General features: G+C 42.4%; 1 protein-coding gene across 7 annotated transcripts in view; it reads left to right on the top strand.

Moving 5' to 3' along the window:
- The window catches only part of ELOVL5 (ELOVL fatty acid elongase 5), a 77,670-nt gene extending 53,834 nt beyond the window's left edge, over positions 1 to 23,836 (top strand). For all 7 annotated transcript variants that reach the window (XM_025991068.2, XM_072733768.1, XM_072733810.1 and 4 more), the window contains 5 exons: positions 14,137 to 14,214; positions 15,189 to 15,360; positions 17,771 to 17,895; positions 20,403 to 20,537; positions 21,962 to 23,836. In XM_025991068.2, the coding sequence (XP_025846853.1) occupies positions 14,137 to 14,214; positions 15,189 to 15,360; positions 17,771 to 17,895; positions 20,403 to 20,537; positions 21,962 to 22,105 (654 nt within the window). In that variant the 3' untranslated portion in view covers positions 22,106 to 23,836. The remainder of the gene's footprint in view (positions 1 to 14,136; positions 14,215 to 15,188; positions 15,361 to 17,770; positions 17,896 to 20,402; positions 20,538 to 21,961) is intronic.
- The last annotated feature ends 463 nt before the right edge of the window (positions 23,837 to 24,299 follow it).

Genomic DNA, 24,299 nt, shown 5'->3' with positions numbered 1-24,299 from the left:
TATTTTTTATAAAATATTATTTTTTAAAAATAAAGCATTTTTATTTTTTTTATTGTGGCTTTAATTCTCTAAGGAGCAGTAAAGAAGAAGATAAGGGGAGAAGGGGAGAAATTAAAATGAATCTTAAAAGGGGTGTTTAGAGGAAAGAATGAATTCTCCCATTAGCCTCAGGCCTCTCCATCCTGCCCCCCTGTCTGCATGTGGTTGTGCGCAAGAAAGTGTCTCGGTGGATACACCACTGCAGAATGCTCTATTTGATCATGAGAGATACTGATTGCACCTCTGGGAAGTCTACCTTGTTCTCCATGGATGTTTTGTAAGCCAGGCAGAGAATTTATCGTTAGAATGATAGATGCTACTATCATTACTTTTATGCCTCATACTCTGTGAAATGCTTACAACCCGTTTTTCCACTTTTTTCTATCCTATTCTAGAATGAAGTCAGTTTAATTAGCCTCCAGGATGGATATTGCAGGATTGGAGGCAGGGGCAGTGCACAGGAGTGACTCCTGGGCCCAGCAATATGCACATCTGTGTTCGAGGGACAGAACTACAAGCTGTCAGGTTTTTCATAGTGAACTGTTTATTTTCCCATAATTGGTAGATGATACAGCCATGTCCTTAAGAAAGCCTTTATAGAGTTTATTGTTCTGTATAGCAAAATTCTAGAGACAAAATATTTAAGATTATTAAATCTTGTAGAACTTAAGGATCTGCCATTTCTCAAGCCCTAGAGGTACAGCTATAACTTCATAATTTAACCTCTCTTTAATGGATAATTCTTGGGTAAAGAGGGGAAGAAAAGTACTGTATATAAATTGCTGCTGTGTGCATAGGACTGAATTTGGAGGGTTCCAGAAGCACCATAGTAGGAAATACAAATTTTCCTCTGACAGCTTGGTGAGAACTAGATATGATGTTGAATGGTCTGAGCACTGGATAAAGAGACTTAAGAAATAAACATTGGAGGAAAACATTTTTAACTCACAATTTAGTATACATAAAGAGTAATCATAAGGAGGCAGTCATTCCTTAAATTAAATCCAATTTCTAAAAATATACCCAGATCAAGTATTTCGTAGTTGAAAATAAGCCCTAAATTTTACTACTTGTTACATTCCATTTTTGTCTTTTTTCTGTACTTACATAAGCCCATCAGTAATGCCATTGTAACATATCCTTTGTCAAATTTTTTATTTCATCTTAGCTACTGTTTTTTTTTTTCTTTAAATTGGCATTTATATTCCATTGAATGTTAAAACCTAGGAGGGCAGTTATAGAGTTTTATGACAACAAACTGAGAAGGTCATGGACCCCACCTGGGCCCCTTGTTTCAGAGAAATGTCCTGAGAGCTGGAACCATTTTCCTGTGGTCATACAGTTGGCCTGGTCTGGATTATTAATCTTTATTTACCTTTCTGCTTATCTACATATTTGGGTTTGTAAGGAATTTAAAAAATAAATACGTAGTCGTTGATAGCTGTGTTTATTTAATCCTGTGGCATGAATTCACAGCTGCCTTGGCAAGTTCTAGGCTAATTCAAATAAAATTAACTGTCACTTAAAGGAGACTAATCTTGAAAGAAGGGAAGTAACAAAGAAATGAAAGCAGGGAGTCACTTTAAAATTACAAGAAGGAAAATAACTAAATGATAGTTTGAAAACTGTGAAACAGTTTAAAATATAGAAAAAATTTAGACTTGGGCACCTGGGTGGCTTAGTCAGTCGGGAGCGTCCCTGTTGATTGGCATGGGTCTCATGCACTGATTGTGGATGGGACTCCGCAGTAGTTGCGGGGGAAGCATAGTCAGTATTGTACAGGATGCTGGACTTTGAGCCTTAAGAACTGCTAGTCCCGGGACACCTGGGTGGCTCAGCGGTTGAGCATCTGCCTTTAGCTCAGGGAGTGATCCTGAAGTTCCAGGATCGAGTCCCACATCGGGCTCCCTGCATGGAGCCTGCTTCTCCCTCTGCCTGTGTCTCTGCCTCTCTCTCTGCATTTCTCATGAATCAATAAACAAAATCTTAAAAAAACAAACAAACAAACTGCTAACCCCTTTACTGAGTAGGAGACACTTTGAGCTCTCAACCTGCATGTTATGCCCTGCTCAACCCCCCAACACCAGTTTCTTTCATTCTTCTGGTCTCTACCCCCCAAGAAACTCCCTCTTCCTTTCAGACCTAAGGCCACCTCTGTTTGACAGTCTCTATCTCATAAGGACTCTATGCAAGGATCAGTTCCCCCCTGTGAAGCCAGGAGCACACACAGTCAGAGGACTACTCTACTAAGCAATGATTCTTAAACCTCTCTCACCTTCCCACTATTCCCAAGGAACATGACACATGGCTTTCTACTCAAGTGCTGTGGTGGGTGCGGCCTCAGCATCCTGGCCCTCACACGAAGATCACTGGCTTAGAAAATGGCTGTGATCTCAGTGTTTCCTCTTTGTTAATATAGCTCCACCAAATGTATCATGAGCACTAGGATAGAAAAAAGCACATGCCGAAAGAAAAAAACCAAGTGGCTAAACCACGGTTTTACTTTATTTAACAAAGAAAATCATAGATTACAAGTAAGATTGTTTTTTGAGTACTTGTTTATGTTTATTCCCTTGCCGTTAGAACTGTGTGTTATGAATAGGTGAGAGAACAGCTTCAAACATTCAGAACATTTAAAATGCAATTTTAAAACAGTGATTGATGGGATCCTTGGGTGGCTCAGCAGTTAAGTGCCTGCCTTCGGCCCAGGGTGTGATCCTGGAATCCCGGGATCGAGTCCCGCGTCGGGCTCCCTGCATGGAGCCTGCTTCTCCCTCTGCCTGTGTCTCTGCCCACTCTCTCTCTGTGTCTCTCATGAATAAATAAATAAAATCTTAAAAATAAAAAAATAAATCAGTGATTGATAACTGACTGGATAGATGGATCTGGATTGGCATAAATCCAAATCTTACTTTCTTCCCCTTTGCATTTTCTATTTTATTTATTTATTTTATTTTTTTGCATTTTCTATTTTAAATTGTCATTTTAGAACTACTTCAAAATATGGAAAGTAAAATCACATAAATGATATCTGTGTACCTCACAAATACTATTATTACTGATTTGGATTATTTGTTTAAAAAAAGAAAATACTAGGGACACCTGAGTGGCTCAGCCAGTTAAACATCTGACTTCGGCTCAGATCATGATCTCAGCCTAGGATCAAGCCGAGTATCCAGCTCCCTGCTCAGTGAGGAGTCTGCGTCTCCCTCTCCCTCTGCCCTTCCCCTGCTTGCTCTTTTTCATAAATCTTTTAAAAAATTATAAAAATGCAAAAAAGTCCCAGATACAACTTTCTTTTAAAGTCCATGTTTCTTTGAATATGTTTTTATACTTTCAACACATGTGTATGTATACATGACAATATATAGTGTTTTCTGAGAAATTTTTATGAATTTATGCTAATGGTTACTTTTAATACTCTTTTAGATAGCTTTCTTTTAGTCAGTATTATATTTTGAAATGCATCCATGTTGAATCATGGAGATTTAATTAATTTAGTTAACTTCTGTGTTATTTCAGTATTAGAATTTATTATACCATTTTATGCAGCTTTCTTTGCATGGACATACAGGTTTCTGGTTGATAGTGTTGTACTGAGTACTCTTGGTCTCCTTGTGCAAATGTGAATTATTATTATTTTTTACTAAACATACACCTAGAACTTTAATGGCTGAGTCTTGGTAGTCTCTTGTCTTTTAGTGGGGAAATGTAACCCATTTTCATTTAGCGTAGTGATTATTTTGGATAATTTCTTTCACCTTTTTTTGTGTGTATATGTGTTTTTGTCTTTTTCCTCTCCTTTAATGCTTTCTATTGAATTTTTATATTTCTTTTCTCATTGTACTGATTGACTATTCAATTATTTTTTTTAATGTTCCCATAAGTTTTCAACATGACTCCTCAACTTCATAAAGCCTACAGTGAATTCTTATTTCTATCTTCCTGAGTCACACAGGTCCTTGGAAGTTTGCTCACTGATCCTCCTCTTCCATGTCTTTCATGTTGTGTTTTGTCCCACGTTTGCTAATGTCCCACACTGCCATTGTCTTACAGTCAGGCCTTGCTCTTTTCTGTGCTCACTTTTCTTCTGTGAAATCCCTTCTTCTCTTTGAGGCTCCATTTCCTTCTTCTGGAGTCATTCTTTCCTGTGAAGGCTCAACTCTTGGTCTCTGGTTGAGCATCATTTTATTGGTCTTTAAGCTTGCATAGTTTGTAATTGGGGCATAGAACTCTAAGTTATTTTTTTTCAGCACTTTGCAGATTTATTCTGGAGAAGCAGCTGCAGTCCTATTTTTGCTCATTTGTAGGTAATCTTTTTGTTCTGGGTACTTGTTGAGTTTAAAAATAAAAATTATGTGCCTGGGCAGTCTTCTATTTGTATTGATCTCATTCAGGACATACAAGCCTTTGGTCTGAGAGTTTACATATTTCATTAGTTCAGGAAAGTACTCAGGCATCATCTGCTTGACTCTGGCCTACTCTGCCTTCCACTGTTAGACATGTGTCAGACTGCCCCTGTTCCACATAGCCTCTCTTGCATATTTGTGCCTCTTTATCTCTTTCCTGCATTCTTCTGATTCACTCACACTATGTGTATACTCTGCTGTTCTGTCCATCTATTGAGCTTTTAGTGTAAATGACTATATATCGTTTATTACTTCAGGTTTACTGCTTGACTTTTTCTTTTTTTCCCATTACATACCATAGGAACACTGTAGGGTTTTTTTCTCTCCATGATCTAGATATGACATTGATCTTCAAACTTAACCATTTGCTTTCAGCAACATCTGTGAGGTCATACCTCTACATTAAGTCTCTTCTTTAAAAACAAAATGGTTTGTCTGGTGTCCTGGGTAAGCATCTCAAACTAGTATTGCTGGGTGAGGTCATCTCAGGTAACGTATCTTCCCCAAATAAAAGAAAGATTTTAAAAGGACTTAAATGTAAGCTAACTTGCTCTTTTCTGAAGAATGTTTTAGGGAGGGGGGCCTTACCTTATAATTAGGCATCAGTGATGATGGACTTGTTTTGGTGTGTTTCATGTAGCATTTCTATGTGTGTTTATAGTGGAGTAGTTGGTTCTGCTTTTGTTCAGTTTGCATTGCCAGAACCAGATGTCAGTACTTTTTTTCTTTTAATCTTCTTTTGAAGATATCTGATGCTTCTTTATTAAAAGGATGAAAGAAATTTGCTGGGATGGGTGTTTTGCTTGTGCCTTCTAACCTCTCTGTAATTGTGGGGTTGATATAGTTGAAGCATTTCCCCAGACACCTGACAACCTCTTCCTCCCTGAGCTCTGGCTTTGAACGTCCTGATAGAACCACAGAGCAGTTGCTTTGGAAACATTGTATTCTAAACTGTCTTCTTGTTTTTCTTTCCCTTCAGGCTCTCCTAAAATAGAAATCTTATTGTGGGGGAATTGGATTTGGAATAACACTTAAAAGACCTGGTAGTTGATTATTGAATTTAATTTTTTTTATTTTTAAATATTTTATTTATTTATTCATGAGACATACACACACACACACACACACACACACACACACACAGACTGGCAGAGACACAAGCAGGCTCCATTCAGGGAGCCCTACGCGGGACCTGATTCTGGGTCTCCAGGATCACATCCTGGGCCGAAGGCAGCACCAAACCACTGAGCCACCCGGGCTGCCCTTGAATTTTATTTAAAAAAAAAAAAAAAAAAAAAAGATTGTTTACCAAAGTACTTCAAGAAAGATATTTACTATTCTGCTTTTTCTTATTTAACTGAAGTACAGAGTAGTTGAAACATCTGATGCGATTAATACTTCTCAGAAAGGCTGATGATTCCCTTAAAATATTTCTCACTCTTTGTTCCCTTGCAACTGAAATTCCATGCTCAGAAGGAAACTTTTCTCAGGGAGTGGAAGCATCCCACTCAGTCATGTTCCCCTCAGTTTGGCATTGCCCTGAGAGAATGCCTTCTATTTGGCAAATGGAGAAAGGTTACAACCCAGACAGCCTTCCCCTCACTCCTCACATCCAGCAGAAGGGAGAGGATTCCCTTCCAGTAGAGTGCAAGCTTTGAAGTTGGTCCAAAGCTAGGCCTGACTTTTTAAATTGACCCTGCATGCCTTTGGTAACTTAGCCCTGCAACTGGTGTAACAAAGAACACGTCACCAGAGCAGACTTAGTCTGCAAAACAAGAGTTAGTAGGTAGGCTGGAGAAGTCTCTTTAAATTATGCAAAGGATGCCCTGCCCAGAGCATCGGTGCACAGTAGGAGCAACACCACTTCAGACCTAGTCAAGGGCTTTGGTGCTTGGGAAGCAGAAATTGCAAACATCTGGCTACAATTATAGCAAAGACGTATATAGTGCCTCCTTATGCCAGGTACTGGACTAATTCCTTTACTATTCCTTGTACTGTTAGCACACTTTCTGCAGAGGGAGAGTTCCTGGGATTTGAGTCTGTGCCTCAAACCATTGTGCAGTACTGTCTGAAGATGCTGAGTCTTAGCTGAAGGTTTTCCTCTCCCTAACCACTGACACCCATGAACTATCAAATGCACATTTTTTGTTCGATTGTGGCAGCTACTTAGCAGAAGCCACTCCTCAGGAGGCCTGAGCATTGAGAGAACAGGACTGCCGGCATAAAAGGACACAGTCTAGGGTTCAGAGGAAAATGCCTGTTTCAAGTTGGGTTGAGGACAGGCTATTTCTCTGTACTTTGTTATGAAGACTTCTCTAGTGTACAGAACTTGTCCTTATGACTTAACCATAAGTATTCCATTCATCAAGAATCCCAAGGGTGTTCCTGGTCATAAGGAAAACAAAACACTTTTGGAGGTTATGAGTGTGAAATTATTTTAATAGGCATCCTTATGGTCTGGGCATGAAAGATTTGAAATTCAAAGCCACATGCTTTGACCTGACCCTTTTCCATAATAGCACAGCCAAGAGCAGCCAGCTAAACCCTGGAAGAACTAGATACCTTCAGTTTTGGAGCAGCTGATGGTTAATTTTAAACCAAACATCTGCTGAAGTAAAGATTCAGGTAAAAGTCTACTCTCCCATGATTTCTTCATGGATAGAGTAGTACCCCATTTGAATTATTAAGGATTCAAAAACAAGAAAGGGGGTAGCCCCGGTGGCACAGCGGTTTAGTGCTGCCTGCAGCCCAGGGCGTGATCCTGGAGACCCAGGATCGAGTCCCACGTCAGGCTCTCTGCATGGCACCTGCTTCTCCCTCTGCCTGTGTCTCTGCCTCTCTCTCTCTCTCTCTCTCTCTCTCTCTCTCTCTCTCTCTCTCTCTCCCCCTGTGTGTGTGTGTGTGTGTGTGTGTGTGTCTCTATGAATAAATATTTTTTTTTTAATCTTAAAAAAAAAAAAGGGAGGTCAGAGGGGCATGGAACTCCTGTTTGAGATTGCAGTTGAACTGAAAGCTAGAATTCCTGGGTGCTAGTCCCATTGGTGCCACCAAAAAACTATGTGACTTTGGGGCACCCATATTACTTTTCATCTCTGTTTCCTTATTAAAAACATGGGCTTGTACCAAGTCTAAAAAATACACACTTGGGCATTCACAAAGAAACAATAAAAGCTATGAAAATGCCAGCCCCCACACAACACTGGTTCTGAGAATGCAACAAATTTAAAAAAGCAGAACCAACTCCCCTACTGTAAACACACACAGAAATACTACGCGAAACACACCAAAACAAATCCATCATCACTGATGCCTAACTTATAAGGTGAGGCACACTTGGTGTTACTTGGAAATGTCTCTGAGGTCCTCTTACAGATGCAGTTTGAGTTTCAGTATAGACAGTCTGTATTCTCATTACCTTTTATTGGATGGATATATCTGATTGGAGGTAATAACCACACAGCTCACCAAGCCCTTAACACTAAAAGCAGCCAGCCCTTTGGAAAATGCTTATCTTGTGGCTCTGACATTTTGAGATATTGAGATGAAGGGCTGTATGTCCCCCCAAGATGACATTCTTCTGCTTATTCTTTAAATGTTAAATGACCTTGTTTCTTGAGATGCTTTGGTAGAATTCCAGAGAGTGCCCTGGAAATGGTTATCATACTAAAGATTATACCTTATTGTGGCTAAATGTGGTGTTAGATGAGAAGTCACCTCTCACCATTAGAAGTGATTCACTCCATGAACTGCATCATCCAGACCTAGCTGTGATATTCACCTAACTTCCCTACTTTAAATGAACAGATCCATGAAAATTCCTTTGGTGATTCAAATTATTGAATTTGTCCCATAAGAAGAGACAGTTTCTAGTTCGGCTTTAATGACAGCTCTTTTCATGTTCTTGGTCTAATTAAAGTTTGCTTCACTTCAGAAAGGAGAAAGTACATATGGTTTGCAGTGGTGCTGTTTGTATTTTGATTACTTGGGAAAAGCCAGGTAGAGTAAATAATGCATGCTCAGTTGCTCTTAGAGTAGTTGGTGGTGTAGGGAACTGTGCAGGTGGTAGCAAGCTGTTTGTTGTTGGCCTCCGTTTTTATTGAGGTACAGTCCTGCGTGCTCTTGAGCTGATTCCCAGAAGCCCAAGGTAGAGAGACCTATATTCCTACTTTTGGTGCCTCACTGTGGTCCAGCCTCCTGGGCCTTCTCACTTTGCAGTGTCTGCAGCAATGTGTTGAATTTCTGGGGAACTGACTAAAGCAGCTCTCTGGAAGGAAGCCAGGCCTGAGCCCTGAAGGGAAAGCTCTAAGGGTAGCTAAGGTAACTTTGACTAGAGCATTGTCTCCACTGATGTGTTGCGGGGAGGGGGGGGGGAGCGCTAGAAGGAAGAGCCTTGCAGAGCCCATGCTGTTTCCCTCTCATGGGAGATGGGGGGAACAGAACCTTCTAATACTGGCCCATTTTATGGAGAATTGATAAGAGTCTTAGATGAATAAACATAACTCAGGGGCTTGGTCCTCATGTTTAAAATTATTCTATCTCTTCTGAAGCCAAGGATATTTGAGAATTCAACTTTCCATGTCCCCCCACTATGACATTTGATGAGGACTGGTTTTTCCATCTTGTGAACAGAATTCAGATGAATAGTGTCATTCAAGTTTCACTAAAATACTTTCACATGTTTTATTTTCTCCATTTGCAAAGCAGAAATGACATCTTTTTGGTTTTGGGTTTTTTATCTTTTTGAAGGTATTTTTTGGCTATGAATAATACATTAGGCCTTAATTTCAGTGGGGGGGGAGGGGTGTAAGAAGCAGGACCTTGAACTCTTTGTCATTAGTTTAGCCAATATTCAGCACCTCTCGTGTACAGGTCAGCGTGCTGGGTTCTGTGGGTGCAGGAGTCACAGTCCCCCCTTCTGTGAGCTTACCAAAGAGCTTAAAACAGACCCTTTAACAATAAAGGCTGAAAGGGAGCATATGAACAAATATCAACGAGCCATGGCAGGATGAGGTTAGAGGAATGAGGACAGACTTCAGGCTGGAGTTCCCAAGCAAACAGTCATGAAGAAAAGAGAATTTTAGGGGTGCCTGGGTGGCACAGTCAGTTAAGCATATGACTCTTGGGTCCTGTAATGATCTCAGGGTTGTGGGTTTGAGCCCCATGTCAGGCTCTATGCTCAGTGGGGAGTCTAGTCTGCTTGAGTCTCTTTCTCCTTCTCCCTCTAATCACTCTCTCTCTCAAATAACGTTCTTGTTTGTTTGTTTTGGTTTTTTTTTTTAAGAAAAGAGAATTTTAGCCAAACTTTGAAGAATAGATAGGATTTTAAGAGCTAGAGTTGGGGATACCTGGATGCAGACAGCATTCCAGTTGAATAAGTTAATGGTCACTGCTAACATTTGTTGTGTTTATCCTATGTACCAGATTGGGTAGGATAAGCATTTGTACACTCCATCCATCTCATTTACTTCTCATGGCAACTTTAAGAGGCGGGACAGCTATTTTTATCCTATTTGGGGAGTGAAGAAACTGAGGTGTGTGTAGAGAGGTATACTGACCTTTGTCTAAGGTCACCTAGCTGAACGTGGGATTAAAGCCCTTTAGGTGAGTGCCCAAACCTGTGCTCTTTGCCCTTGGCCACTGTGAGGTGGGTGAGGAATGCAACAGGGCCCGTCTGACTATAGGTCAGGGAGGTGGTGGAAGGTCAGCTTGGGGGGAGCAGGGGTGGGGTGGAAGAATGTGAATTCTGCACCTATGGTTTAGGATTGGGTTTTAAAAGGCACTGAGCAGGGGCAGCCCCCATGGCTCAGCAGTTTAGCGCCACCTTCAGTCCAGGGCATGATCCTGGAGTCCTGGGATCAAGTCCCACATCAGGCTCCCTGCATGGAGGCTGCTTCTCCCTCTGCCTGTGTCTCTGCCTCTCTCTCTCTCTCTCTCTCTCTCTCTCTCTCTCTCGGTCGCTCATGAATGAATAAAATCTTTAAAAAAAAAATTTTTTTTAAGGCACTAAGGGTCACTGAAGGGTTTTAAACCCAGAACTTAGTGGTTTGGGAGGCCCAGGGGCCCCAGTGGAACAGTGGTGAGTAGCAATAGTGAGGGAGGCAGGGAGGACTACTCCAGGGGCCGCAGGAAGCCCCTCCTGGGACAAGAGGATGGTGGGCTCAGAGCAGTGCAGTGGCACTGGATGAGAGCTTCTAGTTTGTGTACCTGCTTTATGCTTCAGTATTGGGGAAGTTCACCACCCAAGACCTGGAGTTCTTTCACCTCTTAGAGATGGTGGGTGTTTTTAGATACAGACATTTCTTTCTCATTTATAGGAAGAGGAACAAATGAAATTTTAAGGTAATTAGCTTAAGGAGCAAGGCAGTCCAGCCTGGCTGCCTTCTGAAAGACCTTAGTCCCTTCTGCTGGAATTAACATCCATTCTCAGTCTGTGTCTACCCTGAGGTTGAGGTACCTAGGGGTTACAAGGAAAGACCAGTCCTCCTCTTCCTCAGAGAGCTCCTTTGCCTATCCCCTCTCCTACCTAGGTAGGATTCAAGAATACAGTCATCTGTACCTCTGCGCGCACACACACAACCAGCTATCCTGTTCTGAAATTAGCAAAAGCTTGGGGCACCTGGGTGGCTCAGTGGTTGTCTGTTTTGGCTCAGGTCGTACTCCTGGGATCCTGGGATTGAGTCCCACATCAGGCTCCTTACAGGGAGCTTGCTTCTCCCTCTGCCCATGTCTCTGCCTCTCTGTCTCTCATGAATAAATAAAATCTTTTTAAAAATAAATAATAAAATAAAATAAAATTGGCAAAAGCAGACCAACCCACAGTGTCTCAGGATTCAACAAACAAAAATAGTAAATTTTGAATTCATAAGATGCTATAATTTCAAAAAGCATGTCTAATGAGGACAATCCTGGTTAATAAATTTTTAATTTTGCCAAGTAAAGGCTATTGTTTTAAATAAAGGTATCTTTTGAATTGCATACATTTATCTTCATAAGAACTTTGCTGTGTTGCCCTTACTTTTTTATCATTTGCAGTAGTCCTGTGAAAATTTCCTCAAGAACCATTCTTCCCTTTCTGGACCCTCCATCCACAAAGGATAATTCATTGGTTCCCTCATGGGGTAGAAGGAAGGGTGGGGGAGACCATACCCTCTTCTTTCCACCATAGGTCTTCAGAGGTCATACATGCCAGCACCACCCCCCAACCCCACTTTGGGTTCTAGCTTTTTATCTTGATTCTTGGAACTTGGGATGGCCTGCATGTGGTGTGCTTAACCGGCCATGACTTGAGAGCATAATACTGTCCAAAAGGACAATGTATGTTCTAATAACTTACCTTGTGGATGTTGGTCTTTTAAAGATAGTGAAATATAGCATCATTTGTGTGTGGTCTGTTTTTTAAAAGTCTTAATATAGAAATTGTAGAAGATTAGAACAGAACCTTTAGAGGTAATGTAGACCAACCTCATCCTTTTACATAAAAACACCCAGGCCCTGAGGAAGTTAGCAGGCTCCCTCAGGTCTCGGGCTGCAGTGGATGCCAGCCTAACTGACCCCAGCTCCCAGCCTTCTGCTTCCTAACTCAGACTCTCATCACGATGCCTCCCTCATGTGTACTCCAAACCCCTCTCTCTGCTGGTCTTTGGCCTTGAAAACCATGTTAACACTTAATACTTTTTTTATGTATAGAAGATGACAAAGCCAAAAGGCAGGCAAACCACAGAAAGGAAGTTAATAGAAGAAAAAGCAGTTTCTGAGAAGGGCGTTCAGTGAGAGTACACTGGCCACACCCACTGCTGGCATTTCTGAAGTCAGACCAGCTGGAAGTTTAACCGTTTGTTCGGGCCCTTGTCATTCCTCCCTTGCTTACCCAACATGCAACCTGTGGTTTCCGCTCCTACTTGCAGGTTGGAAGTACTTCAAGAGCTTTGTAAAAGGCCCTTCAAGATTCTGGTTTCATGATGGAGCGAGACCAGGTGTTAGCCGGTTTTAGAAGCTCCCCAGGTGATCCTGTTAGGCAACTAGAGTGGGAACCACAGCTTTCAGCCAGTGGTTTGCAAACTTTGTTATTTTTGTTTTGGCAGGGTTTTTTTTTAATTTATTTTTTTGTATATTTTTGTATTGGAGTTCTATTTGCCAACATATAGCATATCACCCAGTACTTGTCCCATCAAGTGCCCCCCCCCCTCAGTGCCTATCACCCAGTCACCCCATCCCCCTGCCTACCTCCCCTTGTTTCCCAGAGTTAGGAGTCTCATGCTGTCTCCCTCACTGATATTTCCCACTCATTTTCTCTCCTTTCTATCTGCAAAATTTAGCTGCAGCAGAGTCACCTGTAAAACAGCCTTTTGCCACACAGCTGGGCTTCCCACCCAGAAATTTTGGATTCAGAAGGTCTAAAGTAGGGCTTGAGATTTTGTTTCTAACAAATTCCTAGGTGATACTGATGCTGCTGGGTTGGGAACCACACTTTAAACTGCCATATTCAGTTCTCAAAGGGTCTGTGATCATGATTCTGAGGCCCTCCCTCGATGGTCTACCCTCAGAGGTTTGATTCTAGGGCAATCTCAAGAATTTCCAGGTCTTAGAAGTTCCCATGTGATGTTGATGCAGCTGGACTGGGGAACACACTTTGAGATCCAGGGCCAGTTTTTTATGTTGGGTGCTAGCTGAGATCAGGCACCTGAGATCAGGCAGACCAGGCTGGCCACCTCAGATTTTTCCCCATCTGTAGAGTCCCAACTGGCCCTCAGAGAGAAAGTCACCAGGAGAATTCAGGATCACTGTAGGCTTTGGGAAGAAGCAGGAAGCTGTGGTTTACATGGACAAGGAATAGCACCTCAGGAATAGCACCTGATTAGGTGTTCAAATTAAACCTTCTCTTTGGACAGTTACAGTGGGTCCTTACATCTCATCTAGGCCAGGCGTCCTCACTGTGTACAAATGAGGAAATTGAGGCCCGCGTAGAGAGCTGATGATACTGTAGTTGTGTAATGTAGAGCTTGCATGTAGCCTGATTCTCAGGTCCTTTCTGTGACGCTACAGAGGGCCGCTTCCTGGACCCAGCCGATGACATGGCAACAGGAGATACTGAAGGCAAGGCTGACTAAATTACCCTAGATTTTACAGTAGTGGTTCTTGGTGGACTCTGGACCAGCAGCATCAGGATCACCTGGAAACTTGCTAGAAATATGAATTCTTGGACCCCACCCCAGGCCTCCTGGATCAGAAACACACACACACACACACACACACACACACACACACACACACACACACCATCAATCCCAGTTTTACATGCCCTTGAGGGGATTCTGGTGTACCACGCTCAAGTTTGAGAAGGGCTAAAGGTGAAGGTGTGATCTCCCCTGAGGCTGCTCACCAGGACGGGACCCAAAACCTGCCGTCAGTTTGGTCAAGGCCTTGAAATAGCCTAGGGAATTGAGAATTCTGGAGAGAGCCACCTTGGTAAGGGAGCACCCTGGAGTGATTCCCGGTCCATCCCCTGTGAAATAGAGGCTTCCCGGTATTCACACTCCCTATCATTGTGATTTTTGCTGAGAGCAAAGACTAAACTTGGCCACAGCCAGCCTGAGGTCAATTGTGATTCTGAAACCAATGAAGTTTAATTGAATAGGTCTTTACATAGTTCTGGTATATTGGTAATTGGTTTTTTCCTTTATTTTTTTAGTTAGTGACAGGAGTATGGGAAGGCAGGTACAACTTCTTCTGTCAAGGTACACGCAGCGCAGGAGAAGCAGATATGAAGGTACAGTCTCTCTCTTTTTCAAAAAGTTTTCTTTTTTTAATTATACAAAACTCAAAATGGTTCATGTCCTCACGCCCAAGGTAATTGTTGTTGAAATTTTTTAAAGAATTTTTTAAAAAACATGCCCACATAGTACGAAAATTTGAACAACATGAGAGGTATAAGATGAAAACAAAAGTTTCATTTAGTAAAGTAAGTCCTATTAACAGTTTCCAGAAAAAGACACTGGCTGGCTCAGTTGAGGAGCATGCGACTCTTGCTCTTGGGGTTGTGAGTTGAGCCCCACATTGGGTGTAGAGATTACTTAAAAAATAAAATCTTTAAAAAAAATTTTTTTTAATTGCCAGGAAAAAAAATGCATACCTCTGTCAGCATTTATATAAACAGGATCATAAGAATAAACATCTCTGAATGTAATCATTCCTCAAAGTGATCTCTGAGAGTGGTCTTTTAGATTCTGACTTCCACTCTGAGTGTTTTGTTTTAAATAAAAGGCTGCTGCTTTAAGGTCAGATGGGCAGTCATTTCCTTAGAGCTGTTTGACGTATTTAACTGGGCAGGGACTGGACATGGAAAATTCTGATTCCTTTTCTTCTTTGCCTCCTATCCTGTCACCTGCCCCCACACCAGTCACTGAAATCAGAAGTGCCTCTCAGGTTTTTCTGTTCCGATGGCTCTGCAGCTTCTTCCAGAGGGAATAGGCAGGCTTTAGGGTTTTTGGAACTTTGATCCTCCTGTTTTTGTTAGTTTTGAAGGATGTCAGTGCTTCTTTTAAAATTTTCCCTCTTGTCATTCCAAACTGCCCCGACTGTCCCCCCAGTATTCTTTGGTTAGAGACACTCTGAGAATGACCAGAGCTCCCAGCTGCAGAAGGATTTTAGGGGTCAGTGAGGTGAACCTGGGATTCTGAGATGGCTAGTAAAACATGTCAGGGGTAATATTCCAGAGAAACATTGGTGATCTCTTCCCTTTAGATTATCCGTGTCCTCTGGTGGTACTATTTCTCCAAGCTCATTGAATTCATGGACACCTTCTTCTTCATCTTACGGAAGAACAACCACCAGATCACAGTCCTGCATGTCTACCACCATGCCTCCATGCTGAACATCTGGTGGTTTGTGATGAACTGGGTCCCTTGCGGCCACTGTAAGTCTAACACAGGGCACGAGGGGTGGGCGGTGATGGAAATAGGTGTGTGCAGAAAGGCTAAGTTGAAACCAAGGCTTTTAGAGACTAGGTGCTGTTTCTGTGGATTTCTAGGTCAAACATTTTAACTTTGTGTCCGAGTTGGCTTTAACGATAGTTTGTGTGGCCTCTGCACTCAGTAAGCTGACAAAAACCTTTTTCTAGCTGACTTGGCAAGGTGAGGGAAATACCAAATTCCCAGGCTGGGGCATATTAGGAAATAGGGACAGAAGACACTGTTCCAGTTTATTTCTAGTCCTTGTTTTTCTACAATTTGGAAGATGTTTGACTAGTAGAGGCAGGCCAGAAAGCTGGAACCACACCATTGTGAGGGAGTCCCAGGGCACAAGACTAATGATGAAATACAGCTTTAGCTGAATAGCGCGGAAGGAAGTCTGCACCTGTGCTAATATAATGAGCCTCCCATGGGGATCCCTGGGTGGCGCAGCGGTTTGGCGCCTGCCTTTGGCCCAGGGCGCGATCCTGGAGACCCGGGATCGAATCCCACGTCGGGCTCCCGGTGCATGGAGCCCGCTTCTCCCTCTGCCTATGTCTCTGCTTCTCTCTCTCTCACTGTGTGCCTATCATAAATAAATAAAATTAAAAAAAAAAAAAAATTAATGAGCCTCCCATGAAGCACGGTTAGCAGGGCATCTTCAGTGGCAAGCGCTGAAATCTGAAGTAAATTCCCAAAGATGGATGTCTATTGTTTTTAGAAAGCTTATGGTCTGAAGTCTCTTACAATTTTTGGAGATTAAGTTGTCTCTTTTAGGTTTAGTTTGAGAAGTTATTTTTAAAAAAAAACTTTTATTTATTTATTCATGACAGACATAGAGAGAGAAACAGAGAGAGGCAGACACAGGCAGGGGGAGAAGCAGGCTCCATGAAGGGAGTCTGACGTGGGACTCGATCCCGGGTCTCCAAGATCACATCCCAGGCCGAAGGTGGCACTAAACCGCTGGACCACCGGGGCTGCCCTAGTTTGAGAAGTTCTAACAAATATCCTGATCAAAATTTCTGCCATCCAGCACTCTGACAAATTTGAGGACCTTTGGGTCTATTCACATGTTTTTTTCCTAAAATGGCACTACCCTGGATTAACCTGGCCCACCAAGATTCACATAGTCATGGGATTTTAGAACTAGGAAGGTAACTTGCCAAACCCAGTTCCCTTAGGTTTGGGAGGAAATTGAGATAGTAGAAGGTTTGGTAGAGCTCAGGTTCCAGGCCCTCCTCTTGTGGGTTTTTTTCCCCCCACCTTCTCAGCTCAGGCTTCTCATTATCTGACTTAACTTTCTAATAGAAACAGTGTTTCATTACATTTGAAAAGTACATTTTCAAAGAACTCACAGGGTGGCAGATTTTAACTAGCCCCAATGCCCAAAAAAAACAACCAGAAACTAGATGTGACTTGTCCAAGGTCACACAGTCACTGTCCTAGTCAGGAGTAAACACTCCCCTGACCCCAGTCTTGTGTACCTCTGACTGCATGTGGGAAAGTTGGAGAGCCCTACTGGATTGCCCGCTGTGGGGGAGGAGGACGGACAGTCTAAAAAAAGAACTGGTGGTTCTACTGGAAATGAAAAGCATGTGATAAAAGAGGAATCTTTTTATCTCTAAGGAACTGGACTCTGGATTGTATTGTTGAAAAAAAAATAATATGGCCTCAGTACTGCAGTCCTAGGAAGTAACAAGGAGGCAACTTCCAAGGCCTCTTCAAACTTCAGCAGATGTGTTAGCCAGCCAACTTTGAACATACTGCCCATTAGCTGTCTCCCCCAGGCCTTCAGCACAGCAGCCTGAAGCACTTGGCCATGTAAAGAAAAACAGCTAGTGGGGCACCTGGGTGGTTTAGTGGTTGAGCTCTGCCTTTGGCTCAGGTCATGATCCTGGGGTCCTGGGATCGAGTCCCACATCAGGCTCCCTGCGTGGAGCCTGCTTCTCCCTCTGCCTGTGTCTCTACCTCTGTCTCTGTGTCTCTCATGAATAAATAAATAAGATCTTAAAATTAAAAAAAAAAAAGGAAAGAAAAAAAAAGAAAAGCAGCTAGCACTGGGAGTTGATGGGGTCTGGTGACAAAGCCATTAGGTTCCAGAGCCCAGGCAAGGGGGGGTGGCCTTCTGTCTCTTGCGCTAGATGTCTGCCTGGCAGCTCCAGCTGACCCTGGCTGTAAAGCATCCCAGCAGCTGCCTGCCCACTGGAAACGGAATTCTGAGTATAGATCCGTGCGGTGCTTGCTGCTACGATGTTTGCCAGCCCCTTTTTAAATGCATCTTTTTTTCAGATCTGAAAGGAATCTTTTTTTTTTTTTTAACTTGCTATGTATAAAACACTGATCCATTTCCTTTCCCATATCCCCTCTGTTTTGCAGCTTATTTTGGTGCCACACTTAATAGCTTCATCCATGTCCTGATGTACTCATACTATGGCCTGTCATCTGTCCCTTCCATGCGTCCATACCTCTGGTGGAAGAAGTATATCACTCAGGGGCAACTGGTAAGTACCTCGGCCTCTTTCCCCAGGACTTGCTGCCTAGTGGACGGCTCTTCCTGGCTTTATTACTATTTAATAGGATCTGCTATGTGCTGCCTTTCCCACCCTCTCTTTTTTTGATCCAGTTAAACTCCTTGAAGTGGACAGAGCAGAGCATTTTAATTTTACTTGAGGAAACCATGCCTGTGGGCACACAGCTAGTTAGGTTGTAGAATGTAAGGACTAGAATCTAATTTCTTGACTTCAGGTTCAGTCCTTTGTCCTTAGGTTTTGCACAAAGCATTGTGTACATATGTGTGTTTCCAAATTATCCAGAATATGAAGTGACCACTGCCTCCTGTGTTCCCAAGAATTCTAGAAGGACTTGTGGGATAGCAGGAGTCCTGCGTGCTTATAGCTGTTGGGCAGTGAGAACCATCTAGCAGGATAGGTGCAGGTGACCTCTTGGCACCCATGTAGTAAAGCATCTGTTGGCGAGAATGGCACCCACTGTGCTTTAGATGGCCACCTCCTTCCTGAGGTTTACCATGCCAGGGCCACCTAGCAGCTGTTGGCATTTGGTGATTATGTCCTACCATCCTTTCTGAAGCTTCCCAGAGTTGTCAGTATATGATAGAGGCCTATTTCTCTCCCCTTGTGATTTTTTTTCGTGAACTGAATATTAACATTAGTACTACTAATGTTAAACACTCACATTTGTTGAGTGTATAATGTGTCAGCACTCATGCTAAGTAAGCAGTTTTATGTGGACCATTCCAGTAGCCTGAAGTGATCCCCACTTCATGGATGAGGACACTGAGGCAGTCACCAAAGCTTAGCTGACTGAGGGGTTTAAACACTAAAGCCTTAGCCCACCCTAGCCTTGCCTTATCACACATTTTCTAAAGAAACCAAGCTGAAAAAAAAAAAAAAAAAAAGAAACCAAGCTGATGCCAATCTTTCCAAGTCAGTTGTGGTTTTTCAATATTTAAAAATAACAATCTGGAAAAAAAACATCTGAGAAGATCGTCTGAGCTACTTATGTGTTTGACATTTCATTATCACCTCTTTGCCAGCTGCTCCCTAGTCCTTGTTAATTTTTTCACCCACCTGTGAGGAAGGATAATTGTTCTTAACCTTCTTGTTACACTTGAGAAGTGATGCAGAGATCAATTTATACCACACAGCCACAGCCCTGTAAAAGCAGAATTTAAAAGAACAGACTGGGAAAGTTGGTTCCCTATTAAGCTCTGCCCTTTGAGGTAGAAGATTGCACCTAGTTTGCCTAGATTCATTTTAAGCATCACTCCTAGTTATTTCTTAGCCTGAATATGTACCTTAAAAAAGAGAAGGAAAAAAAGCCAAACAGGCCTGCATGGAAACCCTGGGAGCTGGGCCAGAAATTCTGTGGGCAGAACCCTGCCCCCTACTGTTGTTATTCCTCTTGAAGACTCGCCTCTCAGTAGCCACACCTCATTTTAACACTTTTCCCCTATTTCTCCAAGTGTTTCCACCTGCTTTTCAAGACTTATTCATTAAAAAAAAACAAAAAACAAAATTATTCATCAGAAATCACCTGGACTTAAGCATTATATCTTGATAGAAGTTTAAATATGTTGACCAGCCTTCTTCAAACCAAGAGTACATGAATGAGAAATAGGAAAAGTTGGGGCACCTGAGTGGTTTAGTCCACTGAGCATCTGGCTCTTAGTTGCAGCTCAGGTCATGATCTCAAGGTCATGGGATCAAGCCCTGGGTTGGGCTCCATGCTCAGTGGGGAGTCTGCTTAAAGACTCTGTCCCTCTCCTTCTGCCCCTCGTCCTGTTTTCTCTCTCTCTCTCTCTCTCTCTCAAATAAATAAATCTTCATAAAAAAGAGGACTAGGAAAAGTGGCCAATGGAATTGCACATCCCATAGCAGCATCACTGGTTTTCTTTAAACATACACCCCACACCCTTCCTTTCTCTTTTAAAGATGTAAAGCAAACAAAAAAATGCCTTGCATCTCTATATGGACTCCCTAAAGCTTGTGTGTTGGGGAGATTTGTTTTCCTCTGTTCCCCAATTTCACTGAGCTGTACTAGACGTGTAACATTGTATGAAGTATCCGGTGTAATGATCTGTAATGATCGGGTATATGTATGTATTGTGACATGACTTGCTAAGTTCAGTTAACATCCGAAGTCATTCTATATAGCTACAGTTGTTTTTCTTGTGACAAAAACTTCTAAGATCTGCTTTTAGCAATTTTCATGTATACAGTATATGGTACTGTTAGTGTCTGAATTTTAAAGGTAATTTAAGTAGTGAGAAGGGGATAAGAAACATTTGACCAAGACACATAAATAGCAATTCAGGAGCAATTTATGCATAAAATGTATGCTTGGTGTTTATGGAGTAGCTTCACCTACAGAAAGGCCTGTAAGTGTCTGATCACACACTCAGCATGCTGGCTGGAGAGCCCATCTGGTGTGGCACCTTGTCCTTGGGCGGTGGCTGCGCTGCTCAGCTGTGTCCCTTCTCTCCCACCAGCTTCAGTTTGTGCTGACAATCATCCAGACCAGCTGTGGGGTCATCTGGCCGTGTTCGTTCCCCCTTGGGTGGCTGTACTTCCAGATTGGATACATGATCTCTCTGATTGCTCTCTTCACAAACTTCTATATTCAGGTGAGTCTTACCTATCTGTGGCAGTTGGGTGGGACTTGAGATCATTCCAGCAGAAGCCCTCATCTATTCATTTAAGGAGGACGATGTGTAGAACCTCTGTGCTGTGTGCCAGGCAGTGGGCTCTAATTTAGTCCCAGTGACAAGGCAGTCCCTATCTTTGGGAGGGGGACCACTGCCAACAGAGAAGGTACTAAAATCTGTCCCAGACCCCAGAGCTCTAGATCTATGGCAAGGAAGCTGAGGATTCCTATGGGAATGCAGAGCTTTCAGCAGGCTCTCTACTGCCGAACTTTTTAACAGATCTGCTCTTAACATCTTATTTTTTTTATTTTGAGTGCCACTATTGATAATGTAAAAAGGGGGGGTGCACTCTAAAGCAGTCTTGATGAAACCTTAAATATATATTGTCTTCAAGATTTTAGGAAAGTGTGTAGACTTCTGCAGACATGTGACAGGTGATTTCATTTAGCAGTCTCACAGCCCTCAGCTGTAGATAGAAATCTGCCCTTTTGTCCCAGTTTCCTCACACATCCACTGCTCAGATGTGGGGGCTCATTCATTCCCCAGTGCATGATGTAAGGTAAATTTTACTCACTGAAGGGCCCAATTAGGGCAGATCATCTCCAGTTGGTCACTCTGCAACTCCCAGTTTCCCCTGGATGAGGTGTGCTCCTACTCCTGTGGGCAGTGCCTGGTTCTGGGCAGGCACCAGAGGTCAGGAGCAAGGGCAAAAGCCAGGGATGTGGAGGCAGTAAAGTCCAGTTGGCTGCGCAGCCACGCGGGGGCCTTGCCACATTCCCCTTTCTTATGCCCACTGGCACCTTTCATCCCACACCCTTGGGGTGGTGGTGTGTTCGAGTGAGCCCATGGTCCAGCCGCACTGGTGATCTATGCCACACTTTGGGACATTTGTCAGGCATGAGGGAGGTTGAAGGATAGGACCTGACGAAACCAAAATCACACTGTTTTAACTGCTTATAGCAACATTGCACTTTGTACATACAGGCCAAAGCAGTTGCTGAAGTTACCAGCAAATTTTGAAGATGAGAGAAGGGAGTGATGGGAGAGGTACTAGAGTGGGAGAAACTGATATGGCCATGGAATCCCCCTTCCCCTGCCCTCCAGATGCAAGAGGGTAAAGCCAACTGAAGTATAATTTGCATTTCCTACTTCATCTGTAGAATAGCACTTATATCACAGCCCTTGCCCCTGTGAACTTACCTCGGGCTATACCTCAGAAAAGGAAGAGTGATGGCAAATGGCAAAAAAAATGTTCCCAGAGTTGCTGGACTGCAGACCTTCCATCCCAGTGGCATTGGGTCCTAACGGGAATCAAGGCTAGGCTTAGGGAAGTGGGCACTCCCCAACCTTACCCCACAGCAGAACAGCCGGTCACGTGACCCATCTGCCCTGATGCGTTTCAGACTTACAACAAGAAGGGGGCCTCGCGGAGGAAAGAGCATCTGAAGGACCACCAGAATGGGTCTGTGGCTGCGGTGAACGGACACACCAACAGCTTTTCTTCCCTGGAAAACAATGTGAAGCCGAGGAAGCAACGGAAGGATTGAAGCCGAGGAGTTGATAAACCTCCAAAACCCATCGTCTGATTGTAAGCACAGTATGAGTTGTGCCCGATGCTCGTTAACAGCTGCTGTAACTAGTCCGGCCTACAATAGTGTGATTCATGTAGGACCTCTCTCATCAGTTCCAAACCCCTAGAAAATGTATACAGATTATACACGTAGGCATAAGATTTTTAACATTTCTGGGCTCTCACCGACCCCTGCGCTAGACTGTGGAGGGCGTATTATTGTAGTATACAACACTGCTGTTGCCTTATTAGTTATAACATGATAGGTGCTGAATTGTGATTCACAATTTAAAAACACTGTAATTCAAACTTTTTTTTTTTACTGTAGATCATGCATGTGATTGTAAATTTGTACAATGTTGTTACAGTAGAGAAACACACATGCCTTAAAATTTAAAAAGCAGGGCCCCAAAGCTTATTAATTTAAATTAGGATATGTTTCAAGTTTTTATTCGTTTTTAATAGCTCTGTTTAGAAAAATCAAAGACCATGATTTATGAAGCTAGTGTGTGACACATAATTTCAAGTGACTTGTACATGTGAAATCAGAAAAGGCACCTTCGGTTTTATAATATTGGCTTTAAATCAGGCAGGCTCAAATCTAGTGGAAGGTCAGTTTAACTTTTTAACAGATCTTATTTTTTTATTTTGAGTGCCACTATTGATAATGTAAAAAGGGGGGGGGAGCTCTAAAGCAGTCTTGATGAAACCTTAAATATATATTCTTTGTCTTCAAGATTTTAGAAAGTATGTAGAATGAGTAGGACATTTAAAATTTCTGAAGTGCTAAGTGTTTTTATACAGGAGATAATGCCCACTTTTGCTTTTCCACTTGTGAGAGAGAAGATGTATACTTTTCAAAAGAGATAATTGAATATTTACATTCAACAGCCTCCCATAGATGAGCAATGGGGAACTGGTTGCCAGGGTCCAAATTTAGATTGATTTCTGTACTGCTGTCTGTTTTGACACAAACTTCTTGTAAAATGTGCCTAGCTTATTAAAATGAATAAAGGGGGAAAAAGGGACTTTAAAAAATTTAAGGTAAAATTAAACAGATAGCTACAGCTTAAGAGAACTGGGAAATTGGATAGAGATAATTTGCTTGGTGAAATCTAATAGGACCTATAATTTTCTTTTTCTGCCTAGAATCTAAAGATGTGTGTAGAACTGCTTATTTAAAAGTGAGACTGCTTATCATAAAATCATGTCTGTCACCCTTGAGGCAGTGGTCAAACAGATAAGGACTGTTGTGTGTGTCATTTTAAAGTGTTGAAATTTACTCTGAATACCTTCTCCCTTGGGAGAAAAACCAGTCATTGAACCACTCATGACACATCTTAGAAGGTCATCGACAATGTATAAACTAATTGTTGGTTTGATATTTATGTAAATATCAGTTTATCATGCTTTAATTTTGCACATTCATATTAGGGGAGCCAGTTGGTTCTCTTATTAGTCTTGTGGGTTTTCTGTTTGGAGGGAGTCACGGCATCTGTTTACATTTACCTTATCAAATCTAGAATGTGTATATTTGTAAATGTATGTCTTCCTAGGTACTAGTTTGCAAATGTCTTTACATATTTCAATACAGAAACTATAACATTCAATAGTGTGCTGTCAAAGTGTGCTTTAGCTCATCTGGATATATCCACACTGTTAAATAATGTCTAAACATTAATCATTAAAACGTTTTTGATTACCTGTGCTCACGTTTTACATTGTTTATATGCTGCCTGTTTGGATAGACTGAAGAAAAATCCATTTTCTTCATCTAGGAACTCACCCAAATAAATGTAGATAATTCAGTCAAGATTACTCTGTAGCTCAACTCACGTGAGGAGGGATCCCCACAGAGTAAGGCATGGTGGTGGTTCCACCCTAATGGTTTTCTCTCCGCCTTTTTTTGGTGTCCCAGCTCTCTAAACCTACCCCTTCTTCCTTTCACCCTTCCGGCCTCCCTCCCCATATCTTCAAGCTGTTAGTTCCTTTCCTTTCCTAGGTCTAGACCAGAGGTTGGCAAATTTTTCCTGTAAAGAGCCAGATAGGGGCAGCCCAGGTGGCTCAGTGGTTTGGAGCTGCCTTCAGCCCAGGGCATGATGCTGGGGTCCCGGGATCAAGTCCCATGTCGGGCTCCCTGCATGGAGCCTGTTTCTCCCTCTGCCTCTCTC

This window comes from Vulpes vulpes, chromosome 1 (genome assembly GCF_048418805.1).
Source record: "Vulpes vulpes isolate BD-2025 chromosome 1, VulVul3, whole genome shotgun sequence".
Classification (NCBI taxonomy): Eukaryota; Metazoa; Chordata; class Mammalia; order Carnivora; family Canidae; genus Vulpes; species Vulpes vulpes.
Note: the sequence above shows the minus strand (reverse complement) of the source record. Positions and strands in the feature narration are given on the sequence as shown.